Source organism: Xyrauchen texanus, chromosome 7 (assembly GCF_025860055.1).
Source record: "Xyrauchen texanus isolate HMW12.3.18 chromosome 7, RBS_HiC_50CHRs, whole genome shotgun sequence".
Taxonomy (NCBI): Eukaryota; Metazoa; Chordata; class Actinopteri; order Cypriniformes; family Catostomidae; genus Xyrauchen; species Xyrauchen texanus.
Window position 1 is genome coordinate 34,580,163 of NC_068282.1, and position 15,332 is coordinate 34,595,494.

The 15,332-nt window shown below is 39.7% G+C and overlaps 1 protein-coding gene across 1 annotated transcript in view; it reads right to left on the reverse strand.

Annotated features, from left to right (window-relative positions):
* thumpd3 (THUMP domain containing 3) overlaps positions 1-3,324 on the reverse strand; it is an 85,867-nt gene extending 82,543 nt beyond the window's left edge. The window contains exons 1-2 of the mRNA XM_052131152.1: positions 3,271-3,324; positions 2,834-3,013 (exon numbers count right to left, since the gene is read on the reverse strand). Coding sequence (XP_051987112.1) covers positions 2,834-2,995 — 162 coding nt within the window. The 5' untranslated portion in view covers positions 2,996-3,013; positions 3,271-3,324. The remainder of the gene's footprint in view (positions 1-2,833; positions 3,014-3,270) is intronic.
* Between the last annotated feature and the right edge of the window lie 12,008 nt (positions 3,325-15,332).

The window sequence follows — 15,332 nt, forward strand, 5'->3', positions numbered from 1 at the left end:
CATTTCGAGATTATATGTGAAATTGGTACAATATAAAAAATATATTACAAAGTTTAATGGTGCTAATAATAGCGATTAATTACAGAAATAATGTGCAACTAAGTTAGTTTTTTAATCGATTGTCAGCACATATACAATCACATTTATTAACAGACACTTTAATCCTTTCAATCAGCTATTGCATGATAATTGCATTATTTTAATCTGTAGAAGCCTATTGTTCCATTTTAATAGATAATTGTATTCTTTGTTTATATAACATTGTTGTTTTAGTTGTTAATGGTGTTGTTGTTGTTTTATAGATGAACTACCTTCGCTCCCTTGGGGGTGCAAATCCAGGGGCAGCTATACGCAAAATGTTGCGTAAGGTGGCATCGAAAGAAGTGCTGAGTGCCTACAGCCTGAAGGGAGGAAGAACAAACTTGCCTTCCAAGGCCTCAACATTTGCTCTAGTATAATAGGAAAGTTTCTTCTAACTCTTCTAACTTCTTTTGTGGAGTTATCTAAAAGTAACTATTTTATATGGAAGCCCGTTTTTGCCACTTTATTAACAATACAGAGTGTATATCTTGCAAAATCTGCTTCAAGGTGCAAAAGCGTATGTGACTGAACGGATCACGCAATTGACCGAGGCTCAGGATTTAAGGGAATACAGAAACTGAAATGTATTATTATGAATTATATTGATGATACGTGTAGGCCTATTTAATATAGCCTATAATGTTGTAATCCAACAGCATAAAGGGCTGCGTTTCCCAAATGCATCAGCAGGTGCAGTTGTAGGCCCATAGCATACCACTCAACCATTTTTTTCACGTTTTTCATCTGCAGAACAAAATTAATAAAGATTTCTGTTTACTAAATTCACTATGAAATGGGATGGTGGTGAATGCACAAAAATACTTTACATGTCGGCAGACATTAGAATGAATCTTGTCTTTCGGTGTACAAAATGCATTATTAAAATGCATTTTTATGTATATTTTAATACAACATTTCGAGAAATTAGGCAGGTCCAACTTGAGAGCATCATGGTTTCAGGTCCTGTGTTCACATGTCAAAACTTGGAGTAATTTGAAAATGTCAGATGGTAATTTTATTTAATGTTTATTATTATTATTATTTTTATGGGCTAAAACGGACTTCTAGCCTACAGATCAACAATATGCCTACACTTCAAATCTAACTCTATTTCTAATATAAATGTATATACAATGTAACGTTACTGAGATTATTTAGACTTTAACAGAGATTATTTCATTCTATTTCTAGGAGCAACACAAAAAACTTCAAAACACTGAAGGCTGACTGAGGTGGAAGACCAAATTGGATTGGCCCTGAAATTTGCCCCACACAGGACTTTAAAATGGTAAACACACTGTATCAGAATTTATTATTTATTTATTTATTATTTATTATATGCGTTCATGTTAAGTGCATTTTTGGGAAGCGTACGTGGATTTGCCATGGCGTTCAGTAACCTTGCACGTACAGAGCGCTCTCAAAAGCTAGATAGCTACATCGTATCGGAAACCCGGCCCAGACTAGATGCGACTGTCACTTCATGACAGAAGATTGTTTCTTTAATTGTTCATCTAATTGTTTCATCCAATGTCCATGTAACGAGTTGTCTTTTCATTTTCTTGTTAAATTTGCAGATAACGGTGTTGGGAGTAGGCTATACACGTTTTGAGCGGATCGTGAAAATCAGCACATTGTATATTGTATATAAATTAATTGTATATGAATCAATTTTGGTGTAAGTTATAGGCTACAGTTTGCAAAAAGATAGTTTTAATTAAAATGTTTGTGCAATTTTATTTATTGAAATATTTTCATGTTAAATATTCCTGTTCCTTAATAAAGTTTGTTAACGCTGTGTTAGTGACTTATTTTAGGTTGATAATTAAACAATGAATCAACAAAAACATGGATTGTGTGCTGATTTAATTATTTAATACAAACTGATTTAGGCCTACTTATTTTCTGTAATATATTGTAGGCTAATAATAATATATTCATAGGATTCTTAAGTGTTTGAGAATAAAAATGTAGAATATGATGTTTGTAGACCTATAATTTGTGTACAGGCAGGATGTAGAGGTTAGGAAAACGTTCGAGGAACGTTCTGGGAACCTTCCGAGAACCTTCCGGGAACGTTCCGAGAACGTTCCCCTAACCTATAGGAAACGTTCTATTAATGTAAAGAAAACTTTCCTAGCTAACCAACAGGGAACGTTAGAATGTTTGTTCAGGGAACGTTCTGGGAACCTGAAAGTAACGTTCTGGGAACCAAAAATTGTTAACTGGGATCAAAATGTCCGTAAAACTAAACCTCTGCCGGTCACTTTGACCGGCACAATTTTTTTTCTAGCGGAAACTCTGCTAATAACAGTAATGTGGAGCCATCCATGGTCTTACCTGTGGTAATGGCCTTATCGTTACAAATGACACGGTTAAACAATGGTAGAACAATGGCAAACTTTCAAATAGGCAAGTACAATTTAGAAGGGGTTCAAATTCCATGAATTATGAACAATTTATTGAAAATTTGTTCTATTGCTCTTGTTGGCTATGTTTGCCATCATATATTCTAAATGTGGGTTAAATCATAAGTCTGGTGTCATAAGTTTATAACAACAACAACAAAAAAAACAAAATCTGTCGTCTTAAGTACGTTGGATAAAAACCTTATCACGACGTAGTTGTGCTTGCTGGGTCTAGCGTAGTCCAGCTAATCGGATTACCCAAAATGCATTTTACCAAGTGGGTCACAATTAGGTGAAGAATAACTTATATAAAAATTCATACAACAAATCTATAGATGACTGACCTTTTGAAGTTTATCCGTTGTTATATTAAAATATATTCTGCCTCTGTCTTTGCTAACTCTGGCAGTGGCCTCGAGCTTCTCCTGAACCTCCTCCGCAGCTGTAAACTCGAATCCGGTCGGAACAGTCGCTCCGATAGTCACAGTCTGGTCGAGCTCCTGCATTTTCAAATCCAGAATGTACTGCAATAAAAGAAACGGAAGCAAAATTAACTAAGCCACTACACTAGTATCCTCTAAACATCATTTATTTTGCATGTATGACAGCGTTTCCATGATAATGTCATTTAAATATTATTTAATAACTACGTTAGAAAACGCAAGTGACACCTACTGACAATGTAAAAAAAACTGAAACTTTTCAGTTTTGGCCAACTCTTTGTTTGCTTGCTATTGCGCTACGTAAACATTTAACGGCAGAAACAAATCTAATATCATACCTCGTTCCTTCGAGGGGGTAGAGTGAACAAAAATGTGCTGCAGCTGCTGCTTCTTTTTGCAGTTGGCAAACCAACTATTAGCTGCATTACCGCCACTTACTGGACGGAAGTGTGGAACACCGACGATTGAAAATGGGAAGAAGACCATAGGCGCTAGATTCTATTACATAAATCTGTGCATCATTCACGTTGGACTGACTTCCAGAATTTTGTAAGAGCCATTGTAAAGATATGTTGAGTTCTTAATTCCTTTATTTTTGAGTGAGCTTTATTTTTCGGCATCATATACGATCTCCCTCTGCTTTTACATGAGCAGGAACCCATAGAAATTACACTGTAACACAGTTAATGATGGCAAGGAGGAGGCGAGAACCGGCTTGTTAACAAAAATCATAATTTAATGCAAACTTAAACCAAAAGCGCGCGCGCGCGCGCCCGTAATCCTCTCTATCGTACCATCGTCACCGGCCGCCTTTATCCCTCGCGCGCCTCATCAGGCCGATTGGGGACCGGACACGCGATATTCCGACCCGGCCCCGCCCCCCTCCGCTCCACATACACTCAATGAGCTCTTTATTAGGATAGGAACACCATCAACCTAATAAAGTGCCTCGGTGGTCTTCTGCGGTTGTAGCCTATCCACTTCAAGCTGCGTTCACACTACCAGCAACACGCAGCGACAAAACGATCTCATCTCATTCATTTTCAATGAGAGCTGGCGAACGGATGTGGGCGTGTCCAGTGACGCGAAAAGTTGATAAACGTTTAACTTTATGCAAATGAAGAGCGACAGTCAATATGAGAGAAGATGGTAGAGCTCGTGTGATCCTAATATTTTATTTTAGTTGCTGGCAGTGTGAAAGCAGCTTCAAGGTTCGATGTGTTGTGCATTGCTCACAACAATTTTACAGAGAGGTTATCCAACTTACTGGCAGCACGAACCAGTCAGAACGCATTATTTTATTCCCCCACCCATATTCTGGCAGGTCCCGCCTCCTGCGTTCAGATTGGCTAATAGAGCAGCGTTTCCCCAACCTTTTTTCTGCCATAGCACACTTTTTAGGACTAAAATATTATACGGCACACCACTATCCCACATAAGCTAACCATCATCAATATTTTTCCTTTTCAATAACTTGTCCATGTTTTCTGTCCACCTTAGTAGTGTATTTACTTGTAATGTTTGAAATTCGGCTACGCGGGAAAAAAAATAAGAAAAAAAAATCACATACTCTCTAGAGTTAGACCCTCACAGGGTCGTAAAAATTCCGTCATAATCTATTACCCGTCATTTTAATTTTCATATTTTAATTATAATAAGACATTTAATAGCTTTTATTTTCGTTCACACTTTCATTTTTAATCAAGAATTTGCGTTTATTATTTTGATTAATTGCATATTGCACCGCTTGCTTTGAACGTAGATGTTGAATACACTGCAAATGATTAAAACCTGAAAAGACCGATCCAACCTTGCACGCTTGCAAATCAGATGCGGCAGCAGCCGATTTTACCGGGGCTTCAGCCCCGAATGTTTTGAGTGTAGCCCGAATGTATTTTGAAAAGTTGACTGACAAATATGAAACCGGACAAAAGCCTATGTAAACCCCCGAAATCATAAGTTGCCTTATTTCATTGTGTTTTGGCTTTGCACATACTGCATACAGCCTGTAAATATAGACATAGGCATAATCTAGCCTATAGAATAAGTTTCTTTGCTGTCGGTAGCCTATGGGCGACTCCGTTTCTTCCTCTCTGTTGAATATGCAGCAGGTAGGGGAGGAGCTGACATCAACTTACGTTACTTAGTGGCGAGTTAACAGCAGTTAGCAGGAAAGACAGCAAAAATGAAGCAAAAAAATGAAGAAATCAAATTTCCGAAAGAAGCCAGTGGGTAAGAATTCACATTTGTTTTTGTCCTTAAAGTCTAACAATTATGTTGTGTTCTCTAGCCTTGTGGTTAATGCATTCACCTCTCATGCTGGAGACTGTGGTTTGAGTCCCGTTTGAAGCATAATTTTATTTTTTATCAGGTGTTGTTTTCTCTAAGGATAACCAATAAGCATTAGCATAAAATGTATGTGTGACTTGTTTTGTGATATTAGTTTGTAGTAAATATACACTTTGAGGGTAGCAAAGATGTGCCAGAATCAGGCATGGAAACTGGTAACAATTAATCAGTCACTTTACTTTAAAGAAAGTTAAAAGTGAAACATTGTTTATCCTAATGCTCCTAATGAAAGGATTTTGACAGATGAACATGGAGAAATATATACCGTTCGATGCCATGGTGTGTCAATGAACTTAGACTAAAGTCATTCATGTATTGCTTTAACTTAGGATCTTATACATAATTTTGACTATTTATGTCAAAAAATATAAATTATTTATATTAAAAAAATTTTTTACTTCACTTTACTCACTATAATATAACTCTTTTGTAATGACTTTATGTTAATGTACATGAAAATTCAAGAATCATGATAGATATTAGGGCAATTCCACTGATCTGCTCTTCCCAATACATTTTCTTAAATGGTATTGGTCTACAATTTGACATATGTAGCACTTGATGAATTAGTTGTTTGAAGCTGATTTGCAATAAGTTATGTGCTGTATCTGTTCTTTTGCATCACAGATGATTCAGGGAGGAGAGAGGATGAGTTAATCGAGGATAGTACTAGAGTGGAAGATTTAGGAACTGTAGAAACAGGCCCAGCCAGAGCAAAACTCAAAGAATACCCTCTCACCAGCTTTGGACTACAGGGAAGTGGTTGCTAGTGTGAAAATAAAATGGTTTGGGCTAAGCCCCGGACGTCCTTCAATGCTGGAAACGCCTCTGTTGCAAATTGTCCCATTTGACAGCTTTGTCGATTACAAGCAGGAGCGAGAGACGCAAAATAACGGCATTTGCATTTCGGATTAATGGGTTTATGAAGGTTTATACGTGTAACATCGTAAATTCAGTAAAATGCGCTTCTCTGCACGCACTCACACTAAACTCAACCATCAGCTGCTAAATGCACGAGAGAGAGAGAGAGAGAGAGAGAGAGAGAGAGAGAGAGAGAGAGAGAGAGAGAGAGAGAAAACGCTTTATTTTGACACATTTTTACATCCCTGATTCTAACATCATATCCCAACAATATGAAATGGAATAAAAAAATAAAATAAAAACCATATTCTTTTAAAAACCGAAGACCAATTGATCATCATGTACAACACATAAAACCTCATTAATACACCAAATTTCACAAAAAGCAGGTACATTATTTGTGAGACTGTAATATTCAAATTCTGTTCTCAATCTTGCTGCCACCAGACTCATACACATTGCTTTAGAGTTTGTTGCTGCCAACTCTAGGCCCTTATTCTTTCTTGTCTTCCATATGGCCAATTTTGCTGTTCCTATTAGATAATTCAATAAACATACTCTCCTTCTTAATAAAAAACTATATTTCAAACCCCCTATAAATATTTTGTCTGAAAAATCTTCAGCAAACCCCTGAAACCAAGTTGCAAGTAATTCAAACAAAAAATGTAATCTATTACATTTTAAAAACAGATGCTCTAAATCTTCACCCTCACCACAAAACCTACACTGCCCCCCCCACTGCTGGGTTCAGGTGTGCCACATGCCTGTCCGTAGCTATCGCCCCGTGTATGATCCTCCACTGCAGATCACCAGTTCGTTTTTCTACAGGGAGTTTGTACAGGGTCCTCCACCTGTCTCTTACAAGGAAGTCTGGTCCCAACAAACCTAGCCATCTGGAAGCTTTTTGTCTCTTCAGTGACTTCTGATGTATCACCTTAACTGCTGTGTGGTAAATTGCTCTCTTTGAAGCACAATCCAGATACTCCAGTTGTGGTGTCTGGAAATTCAAAATTTAATCGGCAACTTCCCCTTCATTCTCATCACACATTTGTGAGGAAATACTGATCCTTGGAAAACTTTCATGTCACTCTGGTTTGACATTTGTCCTATTAATATACTTTCTCCATAAGTTCTTTGTATTGCAAGCGAAATTTCCTCTATCAGTTTTGAAACAAGTCTCTGTGATCGTAAACCAGTCACTTCCTTAATAGTTTCGACAGATTTCCATCCATCTTTATCCATTAGATGACCCAGCTTCACAATACCATTCCTGAGCAGACATGCTCGCACACTCATGGAAGACAAAAGTCTTGTTTGGATCATGTCATTAAAAACAATGGTTCCTCAGGAGCCCAGTGAATAGAACTTCTCCTATCTCTGTCCACCTTTAAAACACTCCTCCACACGTGAAAAATTGTCTGATAAAAAGGTGTAATTTCAGACAAATTCATAACTTCCAGTCTCATTAAAAACAGGTGTTTATCAAGACCAAGCCCACCTGCCCTCTGCAAGATGGCACATGCTGTAGGAGTCCATAATAAGTCTTTTTGATAAAGGAATCTTTTTGCTGCTTGTAATCTGAACGCGTGGATACGACTCTTAACATCCACCAAGCCATGTCCTCCCTCGCAAACTGGCAAAAAAAATCACTGATGCTCGGACCCAGTGCTCGTCACTCCAGAAAAAGTTGACCAATTTCCTCTGAATTTCACATATAATGTCCTCAGGTGGATCCATGACTACACACCTGTACCACAGTGTAGAAGCTGCCAGGTTATTGGCGACCAGAACTCTCCCCCTATAAGACAACTGTGGTAACAGCCATTCCCACTTAGACAATCGGGCAGACACCTTATCCAGCATACCCTCCCAATTCTTCATTTGATATTGTCTATTGCCTATAAAAACACCCAAAAATTTTAAACCTTCCCTTCCCCATCTCAAGCCACCTGGAAGTTTTGGATATCCCACCTCATCCCACTGACCCATAATATAACCCTCACTTTTCTCCCAATTTACTTTGGCAGTGGACGCTTTTTCATAAAGCTTAATGTCCTCATTTAGCCTACTAATATCCTCTTGCCTTGTGATAAACACCGTAATATCATCTGCATAAGCGGACAAAACCAATTTTACACTTTCACTTCTATTTTGAAATAACACACCTTGTAAATCTTTTTTTAGTCTACGTAAGAGAGGTTCAATCATTAGGCTATATAGCTGCCCAGACAGTAGACAGCCTTGTCTGATCCCTCTACCAAGAGGTACTGGAGCACTAAGACCCCCACCAGCCTTTACCATGATAAATACATTGGAATACAACAATTTAACATTTGATAAAAAAGCTTCGCCAAAACCAAAGTGTTTTAAAACATTAAACAGATACCCATGATCCACCCTGTCAAATGCCTTTTCTTGGTCCAATGATAAAATACCAAGATCACTATTTTTAAAGTGGCTAAAGTCAACTAAATCTCGTAACACAAAAAATATTGTCTATAATTGACCTATCTGGGACACAATACGTCTGGTCTTTATCAATCAAAAACTCTAGACAATGCTTAATTCTATTAGCCAGACATTTTGACAGTATCTTATAATCCAGACATAGTAAGGACACTGGTCTCCAATTTTTCAATAAACATAAATCCCCTTTTTTTGGTAACAATGAGAGGACTGCATGTCAACAACTTAACGGGAGTGATTTTTCTTTAAAACAATTAAAAAATACTTCATACAAATCCACTCCAATTACATTCCAAAATTGCTTATAAAATTCGACCGGTAATCCGTCTATTCCTGGAGACCGACCTGAAGACAATTGCTGCATTGCCTCTGTGAGTTCCTTAAAAGTAATTTCTTTGTCCAGCAATTTTTTATGTCCATCTGGTAACTTTGGTAAATCATGCAGTAATTCCTCAGTACTTTTAGAGTCACATGATTCTTTACTATATAATGACTCATAAAAATTCACTGCCATTTATAACCATTTGCCATTCACACTGCCATTTATAACCTCTGATCCACCGGATCAGAGGTTATAGTTCCATTTGCACGACGAAGATGATACATCTGTTTCTGTTGAACATTTTTCTACATCTGTTTCTGTTGAACATTTTTCTTTTCCAGGTTAAAAAAATAAGAACTAGGGGCATCCATGTCTTTAATAGAGAAAAACCTTGCTCTAATCAGTGCTCCCTTAGTCCATTCCTGTAAAAAAGATCCAAGTTCCATTCTCTTCTTTTCCAAAAAGTCTTTCTGCACAGTTCCAGAATTATCGAGGAGTTCTTTTTCTAACTGCAAAATGTCTCTTTCCAGTCTTTGTACCGTTACTTTAATGTGAGATGAAGAATGCAAGGTATAATCCTGACAAAAAACTCTTATTTGGGCTTTTCCCACTTCACACCACTGGCTAATATTCTCAAAAAAACTATTTTTCATTTTCCACTGATTCCAAAACATTGTAAATCTTTCACAAAACAAAACATCTTGTAACAGTTTAACATTAAAATGCCAGTAATATGTACGTCTCGACAATTCTTTCATGTTAAGATCTAAACCAACCATATGATGATCTGAAAAGGCATTTGGTGAATGAAAAACATTCATTATTCTGTTGTTCCATATTTTTCCAAGATAAAACTGGTCCAATCTAGCCCCACAGACAATATTGTCAGTCACTTTAACCCATGTGTACTGTCTTTCCCTTCCATTCCTTACTCTCCATATATCTACCGAACCTCTTTTTCCCATTATTTTGGATAGTACTAAACTAGATTGATTATGTGGTTCTTCACCATTTCTATCAACAGTGAAATCTGTTGTACAGTTGCAGTCTCCCCCTACAATAATACACACACCATCATACATTTTTTTTAAGAGATTCATTCAATTTCATAAAAATCCTCACCCTTTCTGACCCATTGTTCGGGGCATATACATTAACAAAAGCAAACACAAAACCTCCAAACTCTATTTTTGTTATTATAGCCCTCCCCTTTTCAATTTCCTCAACATTTAAAATATTGACATTCATGGTCCTTGAAAATAAAATGGCAACCCCAGCACTATTACTTGACCCATGACTTAGAACGAGCTTTCCATCCCACCACATACCCCATTCTATTTCATTATTATTATCAGTGTGCGTTTCTTGTAAAAAGGCAACATTAATCTGTTTCAATTTCAAGAATTCTGAAACCATTGCCAATTTCTTCCTGTCTCTACCCCCATTTATATTTAAGGAGCCAACCCTCAGACACTCTATAGAAAAATGAAAGGATAAAAGGACAGAACAGAAAAAAAAAAACATAAGAAGAGAGACACCCTGTGCAACTTAATCATTACTTTAATAATTTGAAGCACGAGATTTACCTTGACGTAATTTCGTTAAGAATTTCTTCAAACAAAATCTCTTTTTCTTACTTAGTTCATCATAGCTTACCATTCTCTGTAGCATAATAACCGAAGAAATAAACTTATCCACATCTGGGAAAAAATCATTTACTTCAACTATTTTACCAAAAGTTACATCCAAGAAATTATTTATTTCCTGCAATGTATACAAATCTCCCATAACTTGGGAACCAAATTCAGAAATTTCTGAACAAGCATCGTCATCCACCATCTCATTGTCATCGTTACTCATTTCAAAACCCTGTGATGTTCCAGGTTGTGGCTCAATTTCACTTCCACCAACTTCACCAATCACCGTTTCTACACCTACTCCACTTACTTCTGCTGTCACTGTAACTTCATCAGCCCTCATCATTCCCTCAATATCCCTGCTTTGGTTCACATTAACAGTAGGCTCCTCACTAGGCCTCATATCACCCACAGCAACGCCACTATTTACTTTACTTTTATGCATTTGGCAGACACTTTTATCCAAAGAGACTTACAGAGCCCTTATTACAGGAGCAATCCCCCTGGAGCAACCTGGAGTTAAGTGCCTTGCTCAAGGACACAATGGTGGTGGCTGTGGGGATCGAACCAGCGACTTTCTGATTACCAGTTTACCAGTTATGTGCTTTGTACCACTACACCACCACCACTCCACACTATCATGTACTTCACTCACAGCCTGAGGTTGTATTTCTCGATCTATTTCATGATCTCCATCATCAACATTCTGCTGCGTATTCTCAACATTCTGAGCCTTATGTGGACATGCAATAAACTCTTATGCCCAATGTCTCCACATTCAAAACATTTATTGTTCCCTGTACTCACATATACGATTTTCCTTCATGCCATAGTCTAAAGGAAACTTTCAAATCTTGTTCATTCAGAAACATAAAAACTTGTCTTCTGAATGATAACACGTGCTTCAAGGCCTCATTTTTACATCCAAGAGAAATCATTTTAACTGGACTAGCAAATTTACCTTAACTTGCAAGAACTCGTTCAATTTCACTATTCTTAATGAATGGCGGCACATTTGATATAGTCACTCTAGTAGTGGGTGTAACCAGCGGTGAAACAGTAATATAAGTACCACTTCCCACAACACCGTTGCTTATCAGACGATTAACCAAATTTTCTTCTTTCACGAAAATCACCATTGCCTTATTCATTCGAGAAGCCGAGTAAATATTGTCGTAACCGATCTGCTCCCCAGCCGCGATCAATTCATCCTCCACATTTACGCCAGGTTCTGCCATGCACCTGACGCCATGACGGAGCGAGAGAGATGCTGCACTCCCCTCAGGAAGGGATGTCATCTCGGCTCCGTCACACTTTCCAAACAACTCACGAAAACTTTCAACTCACCTATCCAATATAATTAATATCCTTACTTATCAGTCGTAACTTCCAAGTAAAAGAAGTAAAAAAAAAAGGAAATAGGAAAAAAAAAATGCCCTCTCACCACATTCACCTCGCACACACCCAAACGCTCCCCACATACACAGAGAGAGAGAGGGAGAGAGAGAGAGATGATTTTGACTCGCGCAGATTCTGCTGTTTTAAGTGGGTGTATATGAATGTATATGTATTGTTTGTTTCGATTTCTCATATGACTGATACAGTAACACTAACACTGTTACTCTTATTATTTTGGGTATGACTGGCCATTGTCGCACTGCTCCCAAGTCAGCTATAAAGCGTAAACGCTTCTCTGACTCTGTTTCTTATCCCTCGGACTCTTGTTTTTACTGAAACAACATCACCTTGCATTATTGGCGATAGAAACAATAGAGCTATCCATGCAGACCTCAACACTTTGTGCACAAAACATGATAATAGTGATAATCAGCAGATAATTTGTTTGATCATGAATGGGTAATTTTGAATAGAAAATGTATTTCAGACTGCACAAAACAAAGATTTTGCAAATGCACAACATAATGAACTATATTAAACAGTGTAAATAAACATGCAAATATTGACACCAAGCAAGCTCATTAATTATTCAAGCACAGTGCTTGTTGGGAACACCAGCTTTGAAAAAGTTAAGTAAAATGTACTTATTTTATTTACCAGTGAGATTTACTAAAATTCTTTCTCAGGGATGGGGCACGCTCTGGGATCCACACCCAGACCTCTCAAACCTCCACAGGACGGGCTCCCACGTGGACTTTTCCCCCTGTGTGTATTTTCTGCGGTACGGTCCCCTTGCGAGCAGACCCGCGTCTCCCTTGGGCAGTCCTCATGGACCGGTTGCCGAAGTGAGTGAAAGAACGGATGTAACCTCCGTTCCCTGATGGAGGGAACGAGACATTGTGTCCTCCCGGCCACGTCACTAAACCAAGCCACTGTTGCGGCCGAACCTCATTGTCGGCTCCTCAGAAAAATCCTGAACGTCCAGTGGCGGATTTAGCACTTTCCTTCCGTACCCTCGCCACGCAAACCATTTGGGTAGAAGACACCCTCAAGCTTCTCTTCCGTCAGGGTCTGAATATGGAGCTCCAATCCGAGCTGGCCTGTCGCGATGAAGGCATTTCTCTCAATCAGTTTATCACTCTGGCTATCCGCATCAATAACCTCATTCGCTCCAGACGACCAGCTCGGTGGTCCACGCCCCTAAGTCCGGTACATCAGCACCACGACGATTCAGAACCCATGCAAGTCGGTCATACACACCTCTCTCAAGAGGAGAGGGAACGCCGCCTCTCCAATCATCTCTGCCTATACTGCGGCCAAGCAGGACATCTACGAGCCAACTGCCCTTCGCAAGCACACCGGCACGGGCAGGGGTGAAAATTTCATCAAAATGTTGGGGGGGACAAAAAACATAACAATTCTCAAGAGCAATTTTTGAAGGGGACACCAAGGGTTTTTTTGTTGTTGCCCTGTTTGCATTTGTATTATTTTATTTCTTAAACAATTATTTTAAGAATATATCATTATATTATTTACAATACACATATTTTAATGATATTTTAGGGGGGGACAACCCTCAGATAGTCCTGACCCCCCCGACCCCTCCGCGATTTTTGCCTATGGGCACGGGGTGAGTCTGTTAATTTCTTCCACTCTAACCCCTACCTGCCTCGAAGTGCCCATCAAACTCACCTACCTATCAGTCAGTATTAACACCCATGCTATGATAGATTCGGGGGTGGCGGGCAACTTTATTGATGAAACTTTAAGCAAACGATATAACATTCCCCTGATGTCTTGTAATCCTCCTTTGGCAGTGGTGGCACTAGATGGGCGCCCTTTGGAAACCGGTCAAGTGCGTTACACCACCACTGACATTACTCTGCAGGTGGGGGTGTTACACACAGAGACCACTCGTTTTTTCATCATCCACTCTCCCCACAACCCAGTCATTCTCAGCCATTCCTGGTTACAAGCACACAACCCACAAATTTCCTGGCGGGATAATCAGATCTCACAATGGGGCACTGATTGCGTGGCAAGATGTCTGAAACCCGTCTTGCCTACCACCGTAGGAGCAACCAGGGTTTTGAAGGAATCTGGCGTCTCTCCACTGATACCCTCTGAATACGCTGATTTAAGCGAAGCTTTCAGCAAAACCAAAGCATCACAACTACCGTCCCATCGCTCGAACGACTGCGCCATCGAACTCATGCCTGGTACCTCACCGCCCAGAGGCAGAATCTTTCCCCTGGAACCCGAGTCTCATGCCATGAAATCATACATCGAGGAGGAGCTAGCCAAGGAATTAATTCAGCCATCCACCTTGCCGGCAGCAGCCGGATTCTTCTTCGTGGGGAAGAAGGATGGGTCTCTTCGTCCCTGTATCGACTATCGCGGCCTGAACGATGTCACAGTGAAATTTCGATACCCGCTACCTCTAGTCCCCGCGGCTCTAGAACAGCTGAGGTCCGCAAAAATCTATACCAAGCTGGATCTACGCTGTGCTTATAACCTGATCCGCATTCGGGAGGGGGACGAGTGGAAGACGGCCTTCTCTACTACTAGTGGCCACTATGAATATCTTGTGATGATACATGCTGAACCAGTGTCTGATTGTTTACATCGACGACATTTGAATCTACTCTAACTCTCTTGAAGAACACATCACTCAGGTCAGAACTGTACTGAAACGCCTAGCTGAACATCAGTTATATGCCAAGGCGGAGAAATGCGAGTTTCACCTGACATCAGTTGCCTTCCTTGGATACATCATCAGCCCAGAAGGGGTGGCCATGGATGAGAACAAGGTACAGGCTGTCTTAAACTGGCCTCAACCTAACACGGTGAAGGAACTCCAATGTTTCCTGGGATTTTCTAACTTCTACCGAAGGTTTATTAGGAACTTCAGCACCGTCGCCTCACCACTCACTGCCATGGTGAAGGGGGGACAGACCAAGCTTCGCTGGTCCGCCGATGCACTTCAGGCTTTCGACCAGTTAAAGAAGCACTTCACCTCAGCTCCTATCCTGCATCACCCCAACCCAGACATTCCTTTCATGGTGGAGGTCGACGCATCCAACACAGGCATTGGTGCCATTCTCTCCCAACGCCAGGGTAACCCTCCTAAATTATTTCCCTGTGCTTTCTACTCCCGCAAACTCTCACCTACTGAACAGAACTACGACGTAGGCAATCGCGAGCTCTTGGCCATGAAAGCAGCACTGGAGGAGTGGCAACACTGGTTGGAGGGGGCCAGACACCCATTTCTGGTTTTCCCTGACCACCGCAACCTGATGTACTTACGTTCAGCCAAGAGACTCAATCCCAGACAGGACAGATGGGCTTTGTTTTTCACATGCTTCAA